General features: G+C 37.6%; 2 protein-coding genes across 3 annotated transcripts in view; both read right to left on the bottom strand.

Annotated features, from left to right (window-relative positions):
• The window catches only part of LOC130231531 (serine/threonine-protein kinase 24-like), a 118,089-nt gene that overhangs the window by 38,217 nt on the left and 58,238 nt on the right, over positions 1-21,634 (bottom strand). The gene's annotated exons all lie outside the window — the stretch shown is intronic.
• Positions 8,419-21,524, bottom strand: LOC130231533 (serine/threonine-protein kinase Nek9-like). The gene is given in 12 exon segments (XM_056460875.1): positions 8,419-10,194; positions 12,196-12,250; positions 12,342-12,428; positions 12,517-12,569; positions 12,913-12,996; positions 14,518-14,621; positions 14,733-14,802; positions 14,906-15,037; positions 17,610-17,687; positions 17,818-18,015; positions 20,800-20,883; positions 21,051-21,524. Coding segments are annotated over 8 exon segments (1,650 nt in total). The 5' UTR covers positions 15,029-15,037; positions 17,610-17,687; positions 17,818-18,015; positions 20,800-20,883; positions 21,051-21,524; the 3' UTR covers positions 8,419-9,120.

Below are 21,634 nucleotides of genomic sequence, written 5' to 3'. Positions count from 1 at the left end.
CAGTTAACCGACATACCGCGTGATTTCTTGCTTCATCACCGCGGTAACAGAAAATCCGTTACTGTCACAGCCCTATACACACCTCATTTCCACATTTCATAGAAAACATTCCAGATTATAACATCTCAATCTCACTGTTTGCACTCAGCATCAGCTTGCCTAGAATGCACTGGAAATAAGGCCACAGATTCTGTCTGCCATCCAGCCTTATTTTTATTGACTGCAGCAGAACGTTTGCATCTATGAGATGTTTATAATTCTGAAGTTCAACTAATGGAAAAACATTGCAAAATAATTACATCATTTTGTAGGAAAGAATTCAGATTTTTTCATTTACATTTTCTTTTCTGTTATTAAAAGTTGAAATTTTCAGCATCATTTCTTTAGAATTCAGGTGTATAAAGCACTGGCACTGCAGATGCTTCTACAACTGTTTGTGAAAAAATAGTGAGTGGGCTTCACAAACCGCCTGTAGGTGATGTGCACACACTCCTCTCAGTATGTACTGGAAGGTCCAGCCAGTTAGTCCAACGATGGTGTCAACTGGTGGATGAAGGTTCACTGCCTGTTCGGTCTTTCCAGTGCACACTGTTGATTTACTTTCAATTTATCTTATATCTGACTCCAATTTTAGTATGAGGTGGTTTAGAACATTAATATATTTATCCTTGTTTTATCTGACTCCATTTATAAAGCATTGATAAGATTATTTTGTTTCTTTTAATATTACTTTAGATTATGGTTGAATATTCTCTTCGATTCGTCATTTGTATGTTATTCTCGTTCATTCGAATTCCTACAACATCCTGAGACTTGTACCGGCCGAGTATACAATCTTTTGAAGACAAGCATATCGGTCTTGGTCACTAAACAGAGGCGACATCCCACTATTCTAAAGGCAGAACCCTACTTACTCAGATTAGAATATTTGTTGTGTGGTTGTATCTGCCATCTACTAAATCAAAACAAAGCTATTTAATCATACCATGATCATCACTATAGAATCAAGCAGACCAATTTACTTAAACTATTATTAACCTTGAATAATCTCCATATGATTTAAATAGTATTAAGTTTAGAGATGAAAGCCTACCCACATTTAGATTGGTCTCAACAATACTTTGTTGTTCCAAATAGAAAACCCATTACTGGCCTTTTACAGTCCAAGTATACTTTCCGTCTATCGTGTTTTAGTCCGTTACTAACCTGTACAGGGGCTTGTGGTGTTATGGACTTAATGTTCAAAACATAACAATTTATGGGTCAGGTAAATGTGTATTATGCCAATTCATTGAGTCAATTCATAAACAATACAAGACATCACATTCTCAAAGATATTCTTAGACGTAAGTTTAAATTCCTCAAAACATTGCACAGGAATCTGTCCTGAAGTAAACCCAACCAAGATGACTGATGTTCATTTAAGGTTAGATGTAGAACCACACACGACACACCTCACACGTTTCAGTGTGATGGCAGTCCAGTATTCAATCCTCCACCACCTCATGGATAATCACTTAATTACATGACTAACAGTACTGTACATCTCTGTCCATAACATACAAGGCATTTCATCAAAACAAAAAACAGTATATAGTAAGCATTATATTCAGTATGTTATCCAAATATTAAATATGTAAAATCACCCAACGTATATAATTAAAAGAGGCATGAGAATCGCATATTCTTGATATTATACAACAAATACAGAACAAACAAACCAGAGATGCATGTATCAACAACTGTATTATATGCAACATTTTCATTGGTCATTTTCATGGTCATAATGTTCATCTATATTTTAGCTCTACAACTTTTAACATGACTGTTTGACAATCAAATTTTCAGATTAGCAAGTCTTAACAACAAAGACATAAACAGCAAAAGACGAGCCTTGTGCATTATAGGGAATACTATTCAGAATATTTTACAGGTGGTTGGATATCTTGCTCAAATGGTGGTGTTGTTTAATTTATTTCTATTATTTTATACATGAAAAGTAATAATAATTTTAAAAAAGCATAAAATATATTGCTCATTTTAAAAATTGAGTATTTTGCAATGGCAGTGATGTTTTTCTGAACATGTTGATACTGGTGTCATTGTATAATATTTCATATAGTTAAATTGTTTAAATAATTCATATAGTTAATTTATTTACTTTATTTTTGAGAAATGAAGCTTTGTGCAGCATAAAGTAAACATTTATCTGCTGCCATTTGTGCTCAAAATGTAACAGGTGCAATGAGTTGAATCGGTTTGTAGCTGAATATCTAATGAATGTCAAATGAACTTTACAGAGTGACCTCTCTGCTGCATGCTAGGGATGGTACGATAGTCGAAATTTGACTAAGAATTTTGGCCAATTAATAGGATCAGTTAAATGGTTTAATATGTCATTTGAGTCCAATTAGTTTTTCATCAAGGAATACATTCTGTTAAACTAAGTCATTATTTTTCAGACAGAAAAAACACCAGTCATGTCTAAGATGTCAGCAAACGTTTTACTAGAACAAGATTAAAAAGAAAGAAAGAAAGAAAGAAAGAAAGAAAGAAAGAAAGAAAGAAAGAAAGGAATAAGTAGGCATTTCCCATAGATGGGTTGCGGCTGGAAGGGCATCCGCTGCGTAAAACATTTGCTGGATAAGTTGGCAGTTCATTCCGCTGTGGCGACCACTGATTAATAAAGGGACTAAGCTGAAAAAAAAATGACTGAATGAATAAGTAGGCAATAATAACAAACAATTGTATATATTAAACAATTATTTAATTTTAACAATATTTATTAGAGGGTTTTAACCTTTATTTGGGACAGTATAGCGGAGACAGGAAAGTGGAGAGTCGAGAGAGATGTGAAAAGGAATCAAACTCGGGATGGCATGAGCACCTCTGTGTTATATGTCCATGGACTAACCACACTAGGCTATTGGCACCAACAAGTTACACAATCAGGGCTTGACGCATACTTTTTTAAAAGGAGCACACATGCTCCTAAGTTGTAAAATAAACATGTGTTTAAATTGGTTCAATTAGTTAAGAGACAAGTGACGTCAACCTCAACAATAGGCAGCAAGGGGCGTGAGAGTACCGCGGTACGCCACGAGAGTTTCGAGATGCATATCGTGGTTGGTGTATCGCGATATTTCGGTTCGGTTTGTAATATCGTTACACCCCTAATATATATATATATATATATATATATATATATATATATATATATATATATATATATAGTGTGTTCTCTAGGATTTTTTCCAGCTGTGGCGGCAGGCCTTTTTGTACACAGATCTACCAACTACCTGTGGCGTTATTTCAATGACAAATGTCATGAGCGCAGCATTAGAAGTCGAGATTGCATTTATGTAATAGCCCACAGCATGCGGATCTCTTTGCTTGTGTGCTGATTTTTTCTGCTCGTGCACAAAGCTTCTTGCACACCCCCTCAAATAAGCCGCTTTAAGAGTGCGCAGATCTTCTTGTGCGCTCTCAAATAAACACTGCTGAGGTGTGATTTAGTGCGTTTATGTAACGAGTATGTCTCCAGCATTTATTAGATTTGCTAGGAATATTTATAAATGTCTCCGGTATTAATGCGTCCTGAAATAAAGTAAAACAGCTATACGCCGTGTTTGCTAGCCTCACGCACCTGGAACATTCAGCCAGTCAGTCAATCAGCACGTAACCTTAAAGGGTTAAACAAATGACGCACAGCACTACTACGGCTACAGAAAAGTTCACGCTGTTATAATTCACAAACCCTTTAATACGTTTTGGTGCGATTATCACCTGCTATTAAAAAAAAAAACAATGTTTTGAATGAGAAGCTGTAATGTAGCCGTGGCGGGATGAATCTTGGCGTGGCGCCCTGCCATGGAAGAATGAATGTAGCGGAATCCATGATATATATATATATATATATATATATATATATATATATATATATATATATATAAACATTATAGGTGGGCATAGATGCATAGATTATTTTTTAAATCTAGATTAATCTAGATTAAAATGGTTCATTTGAATTCTGCTGAAGGCATTCAGAATATGTGTGCCACCCAAATAATAAATCACAAACTGCTTGAGAAACTGTTCTATGATAATTGGTGATGAAAATAAATGATGTTCAATAAGATGTACTTGTGTTTACTAACTGTTTATTCAGTTAAATCTAAATTGTCATCTTTTCACTTACCCTAAAATTTTTAACCAGTTTGTTTTTTTTACTAAAGGCACACAAGAAAAAAAGATTTTAGAGAATTTCTGTCTTACAGTATATGTTCAGCAGTAGAATTAAACTCATTTGGAACAACTTGAGGGTGAGTAAAAGATGACAGAATATTCATTTTTAGGTGGACTAACCTAACCATTTCCCTTATCCTCAAACTCTTCTCCTATGCTTTATATGATTCTAAATATGTCTATTTTAACCCTTAAAATAATATGATTCACTTAAGTCTTTCACTCTGATTTTTCTCTAAACTCACCTGGAAGCTCATTTTGTCACCCCTTTGCTCAGCAAATGAGCTCTGGATCTTCTCTTCATCTTTAGTGCCTCGTGTTTGGTTACTGTTTTTTTTCTCCAATTCTGAGGTGGCTTGGGGAGGATCAAATCATTCTTCTGTAGTGTGAGGCTAAAAGTTTTTGCCCACCCTTGAACTTCACTAGATGTGGATACTGAGGCTGCCAGATGATCCATATGTAAAAGAACTACAGGGTATTGATCTGGTTAAAGCTCAGTGGATGTGGGGGATCCATCGAGTTCCCTTGACACTGCTGGGACTGCAGATGTCCACTCCAAGTTTTTGTTCAAGATTATAGAGCTCTCGTTTAGACTTGCCATTAAACCAATCTTGGCTGCGCCTCGTTAGGAGGTCTTGGTCCGAGTGCTCTGTGGCATCTTTGAATCCCGAGTTCAATTTCAGCGAGGTCCAGTTTTTTTTTTTATAAGATTATCAATGAATTGGTACATGTTGTTATTTTCAGCACCTTCCGAGATCACGTAAATGCGAACATTATTACGTCTTGAGCGTGCCTCCAGGTCCGTTAACTTCATCTGCATTCTTTTCTGGGCTTGTAGTGACTGGCTCAGAGCTTCCCTGAAATCCGTGGACCACTCCTCGGCCTCTGTGATGCGGGCCTCGGCCTCACTCACTCTGTCAGTTGTAGTTTTTAGGTCGGTAGTGATTTCGTTTAGCGTCTGATAAATTTCCTTTCGAAAGTCCACTAATTCTCTTTTCAGATCATCTCGGAAGATGTTTAGCTCTGACTTCATTTCCAAGGCCATCATCTTTATGTCTGCGTGGATGACCGCGACGCTATCGTCCACTGTTGCCAGTTTTGGATTTTTCTCTTGTCCGCCATTACGCTCTCCTTGTTCCTCAGCCACAGCGATATCCTCTAAATTACTACCTTTTTCCGCTTTCCCGAACTGTTTTCCTTTGCCCTTTCTGACTTTCTCCCCTTCCATCATTAGATTCGATCAGGAATTACGTTTTAATTGTATTAATTGGGGAATTAAACTCCGACCGAACGGGAGACAAAAAGTTACGCGGCCATGCGCTTTCAGTTAAACGCCGGAAGTCCTCTATTTAAATCAGCTTTAAATCAGCCTTTAGGCTCGATAAACAGGCTTGCTCCTGTTGGTCCTCCCAGAGGTGCTCTCTTAAGGGCCTTCTCGTCCCTGTATGAACAGAGTAGGAGTTTGGTTCACATTGTCGACAAGAAGTCAGACTTGTTTTCCGAGCATGTTGGGCTCAAGCAGGGCTGCCCCTTTGTCACCAATTCTGTTCATCATTTTTATGGACAGAATTTCAAAGCACAGTCATGGGCTGGAGGGGGTCTGGTTCGGGGAGGCTTTATCAATGTGTTTTATCATTACTTAAATGCAGAAAGGTTTAATCAAAAATACATTTTTAACCCCTTTCACAAAAAAATGTTCAAATGAAGACAGTCATGCTTGTCTTTGATACACATCATTATTAACAGTATTATCTGAATTGTTTTTAAAACAGCTTTTGTAGCTATTTTTTATAATCCTACAATGTAAATTTCTATTTTGCAATTAACGATTTATCTTACTTTCAATAATATAATAATAATCAATTGACAAGTAATAGATTACTGCTTCCCTAATAGCAGTTAGACTTCTCTAAAATAATTCTCTAAAATAATTATCTCAAATTTTTGTAAGACCAAACCAAGCGAACCAAAAATAATCAATTTAACCCTTCTATGGTCTCTTTAGGGTTGCATTAAGTTTACACCAGTTCAGATGGAGTGTTACTTGCGTTCCTTGTGTGATGTGAAGAAACTCCCTCTGTTGAGCATGTTGCTAGCTGGTTGTTCTTTGTCCTCTCCAGGCTTGGAGTAGGGTGGAGTTGGTCGTTTTAAGTTTTGAATGCAGCAAAAAGGCTAGTCGTGTTTGACTACTGGATTTGTGGCACACTAAACTTAACTAAACTCCCCAAGGAAAAGAAATAAAAAAATGTATCACAGATGGAAATGTCTGAGTTGTGCAATTAACCCATTTTGTCTGGGTCTCTGTTTGCTCCCTAGAGCCCTATGGGGTTCTCCGTGTTGGGTTCAAGTCTTTCTCTGGTCTGGGCCTTCTTCTTTGGCCTGGGGGCGGTGGCCTTAGCTACAAGCTTTTATAAGGATGGTTTGTACCCACCCTCCAGGACGAAGTTGACCGATCCGAAGATAAACTTCCCTGAGGAATGTTTTATAGTCCTTTGTTCAGAAGAGTAGTGGTTTGCATAGGTATTTTGATGTTAACTGAGGTAGAAATGTTCACGTTTCTTAAAATTCTAATATGTTGCACACGTATTAAGATGAAATGTAAACCATTGTTCAGTACACCAAATTAGCTTTGCAGGGACATCAAACATGAACTATCTATGAGCTTTGATTGAAAAACATTGATTGCAGAAGTATTGAAACCATAATATTAATGCAGGAGCAAGAGAAATGTTGCAAACACCTGAGAGAATAAAAGTTTACATTAAAACATCAGTCTTAAGCAAGAAGCGTATAGAAGTTTTGACCATGTCTCTGTCCAGTGCTGTGAGCACAATCCTTTGTGTCGTAAATACCTTGGAATCAGATAACAACTAACCATATATATATATATATTAGGGCTGTCAAATGATTAAAAAAATACGTAATTAATCTCACTTTTGTAATTATTCATGATTAATCACAAAATGCTGTATTTATTACAGAAATAAAAACACAGGCATGTAAGTTCCGTTTGAATTTCAAAACAATCAATGCCAATAACACAAACACAACAAACACAAATGATTTCCATGTTGGATTCTGAGTGGACTACAAACACATGCGCGCACATACACACACACACACACACACACACACACACACACACACACACACACAGACAGACAGACAGACAGCGCAGTACAGTGCACCCGGTGAGCGAGGAATCCCTTCAGATTCATCAACACGCATGATCGCGTTCATTAAACTTGCTTAAACTAAGCACGGATTCTGACACAGCAACGTGAAGCAGATGCTTTACAAAAGTTGCGTGTAGGGGGGAAACACGTCAAACTTAATGAAACATTTGAGAACTCACGGATGCAGCTTAAAGGCAGAGAATAGGGCTGTAGCTTTTTTTTTTTTTGATTACCTTAAAGGATCACACGACTCCCGAAATGCGGAGGTTTTTCTTTCCGTTCGCCATGCGGTATCAAATTCCATTAAAACATCCTGAATGAGAGTGAACTGCTGAACTGCAGTTAAAGTCTAAAGATTAAAAATGAAACACCCAAAATTGTATGAAACTCTGGAGGAAACGCTGTGGATATCCTGGTGATGCCACATTATTTGTTTTATATGGAAACTTTCCTTCTAAAAGTGCGTCCTTGGTCTTATCCAAATGTCTTTGCACGTTAAACACACGCAGGGCCGGAGCAAGCTGAACTGGCGCTCTAGGCAAACGGCAATCACGCCACCCTCAACCCGAAAATGACAAAGAAAGAGACCGGTTCGCGGATGAAAGTGAGGATGGTGAGGGAGGGGGTGGGTCTAGCGGATAAAAGTGCTGACCGAGCATTTCGCTTACTATTCGGCTGCCCAAGACGGTCGCCTAGGTCACCTCTATGGACGCGCCAGCCCTGAACACACGTCAGTCACAACAGGAAATAAAATTTTAAAAAAACTGCAACTGCGGGGTTTTTTTTAACACGTTAAATATTTCAAATTAATCGTGTGTTGACGTGCTAATTTTGACAGCCCTAATATAAATATATATATATATATATATATATATATATATATATATATATATATATATATATATATATATATATATATATATATATATAGATAGATAGATATATATATATATATATATATATATATATATATATATATATATATATATATATATATATATATATTCTTCCTTTTTTGTTAGTTATGAAAACATAAATAAATAATCACATTATATTATAAGTGAAATAAGCTAAATTTTCCCTCTCACATAAAATCACTGAGACATTGGAAGAACAGGAAAGGAAATGCTTTGTTTCTTCTTGAAATGTTTTGCCCCCAGAATTGGTGACTATAAACTACTTTCATCTCGAAAGACATTTAAATGTATATATTTACATAGCACTGTGGCCTCACAGCAAGAAGGTCACTAGTTCGAGTCCCAGCTGGGTCCGTTGTCATTTCTGTGTGGAGTTTGCATGTTCTCTCCGTGTTGGCGTGGGTTTCCTCTGGGTGCTCCGGTTTCCCCCACAGTCCAAACACATGCGCTACAGCCAATTAATTTCATCAATTGCCGTAAAGCGCATGAGTGTGTGTGGAAATGTGAGAGTGTGGGATGTTACCCAGTACGATGCTGGGTTGTAGCTGGAAGGGCATTCACTGTGTAAAACATATGCCAGAGTAGTTATTGGTTCATTCCGCTGTGGCAACCCCTGATGAATCAAGGATTAAGCTAAAGGATAGTCAGGAAGTGAAAGTACACATTTTAATAGTTCTTGCTTTCCGGGACAAGAAACCCACAGCCTTGGCATTGCTAGTATTAAGCAGTACATCTGATCTACAGGAAGGCTAGAATGAAAGTCCAGGATACATTGTAAATCCTTACTGAAAGGACAGGCGACTCCTGTTCATCATCATCATCATCTCATCATCATCATCATCATCATCATCATGAGACTTTGGTATCTTTGGTTGTAGTTCTTGCAGCTCGTCTCCTAATTCATCAAGAACGTTTTTCAGCTCTTTCTCAGTCTCTCTTATTTTCTTCACAAATTTCATGATCTCAGTCCGCAGCTCTAGCTCTTTTTTGTTTGTGTTTGTCAGGTTCTTTCTCTCGCTCTGTTCAGACTTGTCATCAGTTGTCTCTGCGCTTTGACCTCTATTTAATGCTGCATTTTCTGGTTCTTGTTGAGCCTCACTTGAAGATGTATCTTGGCGGAGGTTGTGAATTTCTCTTGCATCGAGAGCAATAAAGAAGATGTCAACAGCTATGAAAAGTCCAGATAAAACTCCTGTAGCCACTTCAGCTACCCGAGCAACTCTTGCAGTCTGAGCTGCTACTTTCCCAACTGATGCGACTTCAGCTACACGGGCAAGCTCTGAGATTCCCACCAGTCCTCGTCCAAGTCGAGCTCCAGCACTTGCCATAGTCTGTTTATCACTGTTTTTCCCAGACTGTGCGTTTGACTGTGATTGATCGTTTTCAGGAAACTCTTTTAGTTCAGTGCCAACTGCTATTTGTATGTTTTGGATGCAGCAGCTTGTGGAGGTAATCTTTTCTTGTATCATTGTTATGATCATTTTGATATTTTGCCGGTTTGAACGCTGACTAACTATCTTTGTTACATTGCTCACTCCAGCTGTTACCCCACCAGCAGCTGCTACACCGATTCCCACCCCTGTTACTATCAGAGATGCTCCAAGTGTGAATGGAGTCAAGTACTAGGATTGAGAACCTCTGATCTAAACATTTGTAGGCATATTTACCATTTTGTTAAGGCGTTTGATGATAAAAGGCCTCATTAGGATCTCACTGACAGACGGACGGTGCGCTGGATTAACCTGAAGGGTGTCTTTTATTAGCTCATGGAGATCTTCAGAGAAGTTCTCACGAAGTTCTTCATAGTAGCTCCTGAGTATCTTTTTAACAATCTCAACTGAGTTTCTTGATGAAAACTAGAATGAATGAAAATAAGAAGTTTATAGGACTTTAAATAATGACTTGTGATTTCATTCAAAACAAACAAACAAACATGGATCTCACTTTGAGTTAAAACAACCAACTCTGCATTAATTGCTAGTCAGCCTCGTCTCTTGTCCAAAGCATGTAGGTTTTTTGCACAGGTTATTCAGAGCCTACACTGCTGCGAGCCAGGCTGCTTCCGCCTTGCATGCTATGGCCACGTACCAGCCCTACCAGGTGCAGGCGTTGGCCCAGCTGCACGAGGGGATTGTTCCTCGCCAAGGGCACCCGTCTGCAACTCTAAGACGTGCTCTGCCACCCCAGCCCGCTCCACAGGCTAAGTGGCACCGGCTCCCGTGTTTCTCCATTGGTGGTGCATCAGCAATTGCGCTGAATGATGCCTCTCACGCAGGCTCTGCCAGCCAGGTATTTCGGACAGTCAGACTCAGCAAAGTGATTAAGTTCACTAAACGGACCCTCATGTTTACAGTTGTATATTTCACCATGGTCAGCCCCGTGTCTGCCCGTCTTGCGCAAGGAGATTGCAGTCCTCCTAGCTAAGGATGGAATCGAGCCGGTCCCTCCAGCCGAGATGATGAATGGGTTTTACAGCCCATACTTCATCATACCCAAAAAGCGCAGAAGCGCATCCTTTGATGCATCTGTTCTCAGCATTGGTTTGCAGCAATAGACCTGAAGGATGTGTATTTTCACATATGAAATGTGTTGTATGTGGGTATGTGTTGCAGGTCCCTGGAGGACAACATGGCGACAGTGGCGAATATCAACCGCAGTCTCAGCACTTGCCGTCTGGTCCTCTGGAGTCATACGCGGCTGAAATCGATGCGTGCCATTCACATCCCCGGCAAGTTCAACCATTAAGCTTATTCGCACACGGGAGAATAAAGGCTCCACCCTGGTTGAGTTCAGTTGATATTAACACACTTCTGAGAAGCCCAGGTCAACCTATTTGCATCTTCCGAGACCACCCATTGCCAGTGGTTTTACTCCCTGAACGCGGCCCCCCTCGGCAACGATGCACTGGCCCTCAGCTGGCCCCAGGGTATGCGCAAATACACATTTCCTCCAGTGAGCCAACTCGCACAGACACTGTGCAAGGTCATGAAGGACGAAGAGCAGGTCTTGTTAGTTGTGCCTCTCTGGCTCAACTGGACCTGGATATCAGAACTCTCTCTCCTCGCGACTGCCCCTCCCTGGCAGATCCCTTTGAGGAAGAACCTCCTTGTGTGCCTGGCCCATTACGTTGTTGACATGCCTATTCGGTTAGCCCGCGTTCTGGGGTTCGGTGCCTGCTATGCATGATCCACATTGGCGATTCCATATGTTTCACTCAGCAACGGTGTAGTCCCCCCTTCTCAGGCGGTTCCGTGTCTTCCCTCCCTGCTAACCATCTGTCATATGTGTATTTTCCCTTGCCAGGGATAAGCCCATACGTCTTCTGCCACCAGGTCTCCCCATCTGGGTAGCAAGTGGCCTCTGTAGCGTCCTCCCTCTTCGGGATAGGCATGCTTTGCCAACGTACTGTTGTATACCTTTAAGGGCTTCGTAGGCATGTAAAAGTAAGTTAGAGCCAGGGGACATTTTGGAGGGCTGCGTCTCTGGTGATGATGGTGCAGTCACGCTGAAGCCTGGCAAACTTCTCACCAGCACCATGGCAAGGTTCAACCACCCTGGTGTTTTTTTTTCTATACATTTCCCCATAGTGGACATTTCCGTGCTATGTTCCTTCATCACTGTGGTTGTGCCTTAGCTGACAGCTGTAGTTCGGCTCTTCAGCTTAAAAATGTGCAGAGTGCTATGCATTGTATAGCTTTATACTCAGCTGATTGAGGTTGCTGCCAGATTTAACACATTTTTCATGCAAATTTTATTAGTGATATGTGTTTAAATATAAAATAAGTATCTGTTCCAGTATGAAGCTGGGATAGCATTAAATATAAATAACAAATCATGAAATTAAAAAAAAATCTTACAGCCCTCTTCAGTGTGCACATCTCATTGATAACACATCCCAACTTCCAGATCTCACTGCAATGGAAAATGAACATTATAAAAGTGCTTCAGTGATTTGATTGGAAGAAATATACATCGATTAAACAATGAAGATCTAGTTTATTACCTTTTCGCATCATACGGTTTGCCGCTTAAAATCTCAGGTGCAACATATGCAAGAGATTCAGATTCTGCTGTTTGTACATCAGTGAACCTGATGGAAAGAAATACATGATATAGTAGGTTCATCATGTGGAAAAGATACAGTAAGTTTTGAACTAAAGATAACAGGATTTCAGTACTTTTTATCAAACTCTCCCAGACGAATGGTCCCACATGCAGTGAATAATAAAGTCTGCCATAAGAAAACACACACATTTGATAAATATTGGGAATGTGGAGGATTACAAAATTTTGTTAGCATCAGTCAAAACCATTTCAACTATTATGTGGAACACAGTTTCAGGGAAATGTTTTTGAATATGACAGAGAACTTGCATCAGCACTTGTTCCTATATATATATATATATATATATATATATATATATATATATTTTTTTTTTTTTTTTTTTTTTTTTTTTTTTTTTTAGATATATGATTTATATTTTATTAATTTGGTTAGGTAGAATGATTTATCATGACTATTTCACTTTAAAAGTAGCAGTGAAAGGCAAGAAGCATGAACTGAGTTTTTGTACCTTGGGCTGCAGGTTTTTATGTAGAATCTGTTTATCATGCAGGTATTTTAAAGCCATGCAGATCTGCGCAGTCCAGTCCAAAATCTTAAAATAGATGAAATTTGAATTTAGTTACAAAAGGAAAAGAATGAGACAAAAAAGCTATTAAACTTAGCTTAGGTTTAGGTTTAGAATTATATTTCTTCTAATTCACATGAATGAATCATTGCAAGTTTAAATGATGTGAAAGGTTGATTTTAATTATATTTTCACTGTGTACATTATTTCTCCTGACAGTCTGTTGAATCTAATACTATATGCTAAATAACTCTGACATGCAACTTCGGCATTAGGAAACACACACGGCTGATTAAAGTATAAGATAACATATTTATAAAAAACAATCTTATACAAAATAAATCATGATGTGGCATCTATCTATCTGTCTGTCTGTCTGTCTGTCTGTCTGTCTGTCTGTCTATCTATCGTTCTATCTATCGTTCTATCTATCGTTCTATCTATCTATCTATCTATCTATCTATCTATCTATCTATCTATCTATCTATCTATCTATCTATCTATCTATCTATCTATCTATCTATCTATCGATCATCTATCTATCTATCTATCTATCTATCTATCTATCTGTCTATCGATCGTTCTATCGATCGTTCTATCTGTCTGTCTGTCTGTCTGTCTATCGTTCTATCTATCTATCTATCTATCTATCTATCTATCTATCTATCTATCTATCTATCTATCTATCTATCTATCTATCTATCTATCTATCTATCGTTCTATCGTTCTATCTATCGTTCTATCTATCTATCTATCTATCATTCTATCTATCTATCTATCTATCATTCTATCTATCTATCTATCATTCTATCTATCTATCTATCTATCTATCTATCTATCTATCTATCTATCTATCTATCTATCTATCTATCTATCTATCTATCTATCTATCATTCTATCTATCTATCTATCATTCTATCTATCTATCTATCTATCTATCTATCTATCTATCTATCTATCTATCTATCTATCTATCTATCTATCTATCTATCTATCTATCTATCTATCTATCTATCTATCTATCTATCGTTCTATCTATCTATCGTTCTATCTATCTATCTATCTATCATTCTATCTATCTATCTATCTATCATTCTATCTATCTATCTATCATTCTATCTATCTATCTATATGTCTGTCTGTCTGTCCGTCCGTCCGTCCATCTATCTGCTGTATATATACAGGGCTTGACATTAACACCTGCTAAATAGAATAGACTTTAGCTGTGGCAGGTTAAAGCCACTCTGGCTTCAGTCTTCTGAAAAGCAGGGGTTGATGATAAGTATGTTGTCAACAGAAAGATGTTTAATCATCTTCCTTTACGATAACATTGCTTTAATAAGAGATTAACTCTCCATGTATGGATGGTTAACTGGTGTTTATGGGTTCTTTAGCCTGGACAGAAGTGAGCATAACACATCTGTCAAATGCACAATGGAAAGTAACACACATTCTGTGTGAACTGCCCCTTAGGGTGCACTAGAACTGCCTTAGGTGGATGAATGTTACCTACCTTTAAATATTTTCAATTTTACAACCATTCTGTACCTCTTTCTCAGAAAATTGTCCTGCTGTCTGTGTTTTGTGTTTTATTTTCTCAGCAAGATCTTCAGCCTCAAAGTAGTCCAGTACTAGATATATATATTCACCATCTGAAGAGGATTCATTCATTACTGTATTTCACATCATTAACGCAATCAAACTGTATGCAAATGTCTATAGCTAACCTAGAATATATTAAAATAGTATGCATGTTTTGGTACCTCTGATGATCTCCTTGTGATTGACAATGTGTGGATGATTGAGAAGCAGCAGAAAGTTCACATCATTTTCCTGAACACAGACAGACATAAGGTATACATAAAGGTTCACAATAAAAGTAAACTTCTGGATAATGTTACAAACTCCATGTCCAGTTTGCAAATTCATCTCTCACCTGTCCAGCTCTGAGCCTTTTAACCGCAAACTGATCACCACTTTCATTTTTCGCCAGGATCTTCTTATCGTTACTCTTTACTAATGTGCAGCCGGGGTTTGGAGTTGACTGTTTGTTGCCCATGTCAGAGTACTTCTGTCAGGTAAAGTTGGAGAGAGCTTTAAATGTGTGTATTTGGTACATGTATGTGTGGAGACCAATTGTTCACCCCACATGAAAAATACTATTGTAATTAAAGGTAAACACATAGGGACCTATCATACATTTGTCACAATGTTGCTTCAGGCAGACACGAGTGTTTTTAACCCTTGTGTGGTGTTCGTATTTTTGTTACTCAGCCAGTGTTTATGGGTCTGGTGGACCCGCTAGAGTTTTAGCTTTCCAAATTAACACTATTAAACAATTTTATGTTAAATTACTCAACAAATGTTTACTTCATCCCAATTACAAGCCATATGAACAGCAAACATGGTTCATTGTCCCCTTTACCTTTGTTAGATCATATTGATGAATTAATGTGCTTCTCGATTTTTTATAAAAAAAAAATGTATTAGTGTAATGAAAAAAATAAAACCCACAGATTTGTTTTTTCGTAATGTTCCCACCATGGTCATGGACATCGTCATCAGAAGCTCCTCTCTCTTCCACAATCAATTGCAAGGCCCTCGCAGCAGGATAATCTTTTGGCCATCTTGATCAGTTGTGATAAGGAACCACACTGGCAAAGTCTTAGTTATAATATAATGCCCCTAATGCGCAGATGGGACAGGGTGTGAGAAAATAAAGCTTGGTTCCCGCAAGAGAGAGGGTAAAATGTGCGGGAATGTAAGAGCAGACAGTGTTGATAGTTGAATTTTCAACAATGTTGCAACTTTGTACGGGAGCAGGAGGGGGAGAAAACAGCAGCACCAGAAATGAGGAAGAGAGAGTGTAGGAAGACTGCACATACACTTTCAAAACTTTTATTAGACCTGGGCCCAGTGTACCCGAACACATTGTATGTAATGTAAATGTGTGGGGGGAGGTACAGTATGCAGTCATTGAAAATTTGTTCGGATTTATGTTCTTCACAGAAAATAAGCCAAAACCAATGAATTTCAGGTCGCAAAAATAATTCATTGTTTAATTTTTAGTTTGAAAATAACTGAAAATGGGTCTCACAGACCCGAACACCATACAAGGGTTAAAAAAGTTTTTTCACATCTTGTTTAAATTGCAAATGCAATTATGCACCATAGGTGTGCTAGTGTTAAAAAAGGTGTGTTAAGGCACATTGTTGGCATGTTAGTATTTTGAGGCAAATGAAATAGACCACACCATTGACTAACTAAAAGCTGCTCTAAAGTGTATATATTATTTCAAATTTAACAAAAACAATGTGGCCTATTACACACACACAGGGATGCACATCAGCACACAAATATCTTAACAATCCATTTTTATTTATAAAATATAAAAGATTATTATTTTCTTTATAAATAAAAAAACTCAACCTTCTCCTTCTCCTCATGGGGCTTTGGTGAATCTGGCTCTGTTGTAGCCAGTTTATTTATTTTATGTCACAACCCTAGATTGCAGTACCCATTTAGGAGGCTAGAGGACACTGCACATAAACTTCATTTTTTTTGATTGAACTCCAAGTCCCATGTTCCTTTGATTGTATATTGATTTCAGCTGTTTGTTGTTATTCTGTTTAGTTCTGCGTATTTAAGTCTGTTTCATTTGCCTTTTTGTTACTTCTGTATTAAGCTGCGGTCACACCAGTGTTTGTGTGTGCGAAATTCTGTCGTACGGCGCTGCGAAAAGGGGCGGGATTAAACAAGATGATTAGACATTATAAAAGCGAGCGATTGCTCCATGTTTTAAATTTCTGTCCAGAGAGGTCATGGTTTGATCCTCGATCGGTCTCACGCAGTCAAGTGATGTGATTTCGCAGGTCAGAGTTCACCAAGCTTGAACTCTGCACCGCAGCGGCATGTGAAACTTGACGCATGACCTTGCGTTTCCGGTCTGACGCATTCGCGTGCGTATGAACGGAAGTCTATGGGAGGAAAAGCTCAGTGTGACCGCAGCTTTGTCACTCCTGCTCCTCTTTTTTTTCGTTTCATGACTGTTCAAGTATTTTCGAGTTTTGCTTTGTGTTTTTTTGAGAATTACGTCTTGTTTGTTTTCATCTGGATTACTAATTGAAGTTTGATAAAGGCTGCTGTTGGATCCTTTAGTAATTTTGCTCAACCTGTTCAGCAACAGTTTATTTATGCCAATTTACATTTGTTTATTGTTGTTGTATCTGCTGCATAAAATACATGCCAAAGTAGTTAGCAGTTCATTCCACTGTGGCGATCGCTGATAATCAGGGACTAATCAGGGATCAAAATGAATCAATAAATGATATTGTTGTTGTTGTTATTCTGTAGGTCTATAGGGTATATTAGACTAAACTATACCAGAGTTTACTATAGTAAAAACTAAAGTATACTACAGTGTTTTTAAGTTCACTAGTTAATACTCAGTATGCCTGATCATTAACACAGAGTTGTAAATATTATAATATATTTACAGTATACTGCCATAGTATAGTTCAAAACACTATTTACTATAAATTACTTTAGTATTTATTTCACATAGGGGACATTAAGTTGTTTTTTAATAATTAATTAATCTCATCATGTGGAGGACCAATGCAAAGAAAAGCTTTATTCACCTGAGAAACGTCTTCACTGGAGAATTGTGAGATGTTTTATTGATTTGATGGTTTGATGTTTTCACAGGAAGCACATGCCTGTAAGAGTCAGAGAGTCTGGCTCATTATTATACTTCATTTTCAACATTAATAACTGCCTTTAATTTACATATCACTGTTAAGTTTTGACCCTGTATGGAAAATATGTTATGCAAGTATTCAAAGTCACCTTATTTCACCTCCACACAACACTCAGAAAGATGAAGGTCTGTGTTCATCTCTGAAGCTCAGTTTGTTCAGTTAGTGACGTTGGAGAGGAAAGGAAACTGCTATGCTCTATTTATAATCAGCAAATAATCCTGGATGTTGGTCAGGACATACAGAATGAGGAGATTGGAGCTTCTTTCCAAAGTTTATCAGATATAATCTAAAAAAAAAAACAACAAAAGTAGGATAAAAAAAGCATATTAAAGATGTACATGTACACAAAATAACCAGTCACTGCAGGTTTAGAAATGCTAACATTAGCTCTAGCGTGAAAAATGCTCTATTTAAAAAAAAATTCACAATAAAAATAATCCATCTGTTACTTATGCCACATTCAAAACTGCTTATACTACTGCCTGTAACCTTAAAAATCAAAAACTTACCAGAGGCCACTGCTGACTGACTGTCTGACTGACTGAAAGACTGACTAGCAGACTGACCAAGCGATCGACCCACCCTCCCTAAACCCAACCAAATTTATCTATTGACCCGGCCACTCACTTACTTCCCTCAACCCAACCAACAGTTTACAAAAGCCGTCCAGAAAAAGAAAAGCCCTTGTCTGATTTTTACCATGTTTTCGGATTTTACCACATTCTCACCCTGTTGTGCACTCCTTCATTTTATTTTTTGGATTCTGTTTTTGTCTAACCTGATTTCTGGAACCTTTCTTCCCCGGACTCGAACCCCGTTGTGCTCAACTCCTCTCTGCATCTCAAGTCCGTTGACGTACATGACGAGCTAACGGGACGAACTGACTATATTGTGCCTTTCATAATCATACAGAGGTTATAGGACAAGAAAAGAGGAACTGTTGAATTTATGGAAAGTGAAATGAATTAACTGCAATACATTTTTTTTGCTACTGTAGTAAAGATCTGGATCTCCCATCCAGTGTAAGGCAGATCTCTGTTTTTTTTATGATGCTTCTGAGCAGGCTGAAGGTAAAGTGGAAGTAACTTTTTATAACCGCTAGATTTAGGGTAGCATTCAAGGAGCAATAAAAAACATCCCACGGCTGGAGTTGTGCGGAGCATTTACAGGAGCACAGCTCCAGAGCTGTCTTTGCCCATTTACAGCATCGCTCTATGGTCTGACTCAACAATTTCACATGTGCCCTTACTGTAAAAGTGTACTATGCCAGTCTTTGTCCAACTGAACTATTGCAATGCTCGTCCAGCCATCACTAACCTCATAGCTCAATAACTGACCCAAAAGGCAACATAACTAGCATTTAGCAAAGCAAAACAGTACATCTTGTGCTCATTCATTTACACTGACCTCAATAACTGCTCGCATCAAATTCAAGACACTGACACTGAAACAACCACTGGCTGATGATCATTCTCCTTATGCTTCTTAAATAGTAAGAAATTAAACACTTGATTTTATATTTGTAATTAGCTCTATTTGTAAACGGTTTTTAAATAAGTCACTGCTAATTTAATACATTTTAAAATAATGCCAATAAACATACTCAACCACAAGCATTTCAAATAAACCTGACAACCTGTGAAGGAAATATTGGGGTCTTTCAAAGAAAACATAAAGCTGTTGTATTACACACCATTACACACCATCAGACTGTGAAGAGGTTAAGATTGAAGTGCCTTCTAAGAGCCTAAAACTGATCAACTTTTTAAAATATTAATAATGAATATTAAATAATTAATGATATTAACAAATAGCATTTATGACCACAAACAGCTTTGACATTTCACTTTCACATTAGAAAAACCTATTAAAAATATAAAATCAATTATTAAATAAATATAGTTGGTTAGTCCAGATTCATTTTGAAAATACTGTCAATTTTCTGCCAGGTTCATTTATTTTATTTATTTTGTTTTTCTGTGTGAATTCTTTCCTTTTCTGTGTGAATTCTTTCCTTTTTAATAATTTAACACTGCCCAATCACAGACTACCTCATAGACAACAATTTAAAATAAGCATTTTAATATAAACAATTTATCAATACACAATGTTGTAAAAAATAATGGTCTGACATACTAAGATAAAAAAGAAATGCTATTAATCCTTGGTTTCTGCCTCAGCAGACCAGTCAAACAGCCAGCCTGATCTCACGAGACAACGTTACGTTTTGTCAGTTTAGTGGCCAATTGTACGAGTTCAGTCGTACGAAATTGTACGATTTTTAAAAAGGAGGCGTGGCACCTAACCCCACCCCTAAACCCAACTGTCATTGGGTGATGAGTAAATCCTACTGAATTGTAGAAATTAGATCGTACGAATTAGCCACTAAATCAAAAAGTTACGAATTGCCGTGAGATTGTGTTGAAACAGCTCTAGAGACGTGTCAATAATATCTGAGACAATAACAGATTCTAACATTAATTGGCCATCAGCAACAGTGAGCATCAAATGTCTAATAATCCACATTTTTCTACTTCAGATACTTTTTCTACTTCCATTAGTGTTGTGCACTCATATTCATATGTTTAATTTTGTTTATAAGTCTAGTAAAGGCTTTGCTTTTAGCAAAATCTTATGAGCAGATCTGTGTTCAGCATTAAGCAGATACAGTGATACGACACACACTATAATAAATCACTTCAAAGCAACAAACACATTATAGCCAATATATTGTTGCTCCTTGTTCAAGCTAATTATTTTAAAGAGTGTTTTTTACAGACAGCTTAATTGTTTTTTGTTCAGTCAACGTAAAATTGTAAACACCATCAAGTTAACTTAATTAATTAGTGTTGAGACGAGATGAAGGGATTGTGTTGAACCCAGCATTGTTTACAGTGTGGACTAAAAACTATGTAAATGTAGATTTGAAATGTATAAATGTATTTATATATTGAGTCTGGTTTCAGTTTCACTTCAGTTCCACCTCACGCTGGCATATTCAGATACGACTTACTACAGCTTGCTGTAAACTGTACAGATGTACAATAGTATCTTATTAACATGGACCCACCTTATAGTCTTGATCGAGGGTCTTGAAAGTTTTACATCTTGATGTGATGAAACTTGAAGTCCCATAAACAATATGATCCATACACTGAAACAGAGAAACTATAAGTTTTACAGCAACACAACAGACATTACATCAAACTTAACATGAACAGAAACAGATGATTTGATTCAGTTTTAAAGCATTTCAGAATCAAAATAAAAGATAAAGAGCTCTAACTCATTTAAAACAAGCCAACAGCTCACTTTCAGTACCTCACGGTATCCCTCCTCCTCGTTCCTCCTGTCTTTGTTTCTTCTCCAGAACAGGTTAGACAGGAATTGGTGTGCAAAGTGTGTGTCTTTGTAGGTGTGCACTTGACCCACACTTAACCATTCACTCGTGAAGCTAAATTCTAGACCCAGTCTGCAAAACTACAAGCAGATTACACGCTTTAAACATTTCATTTTTGCTTCAACTCCAAAAAACAGTTGTCTACATTGCACACACCATTAAAATGATACACTCATTCACTTACTGATTACTGATACAGACTGTTAATTTCATCACAGTTGATCCCTTACTGTTTTTCAAAATGCTTACAGTTAATTTAACTATAGCTCATCTCAAAACTCTACACACAAATCCACAAAACTCAAACATATAAGTACAATTCAACATTCAAACATAAACTGAACTATATATGAGAAATGTAAAACCCTGCTCTGGTGTGTGTGTGTGTGTGTGTGTCTGTCACGGTTTTTGGATCTGTGTGTTTTTTCTGTATGATGTGCGTCTTGCCTTGTGTGTGAGGATGGGTGTGTCTGTTTACCTTTTGCTCTGGCAGCATTAGCACAGA

Source organism: Danio aesculapii, chromosome 7, assembly GCF_903798145.1.
Source record: "Danio aesculapii chromosome 7, fDanAes4.1, whole genome shotgun sequence".
NCBI classification, from domain to species: domain Eukaryota; kingdom Metazoa; phylum Chordata; class Actinopteri; order Cypriniformes; family Danionidae; genus Danio; species Danio aesculapii.
The sequence above is the reverse complement of the archived record's forward strand: the minus strand, read 5'-3'. Positions and strand labels throughout refer to the sequence as shown.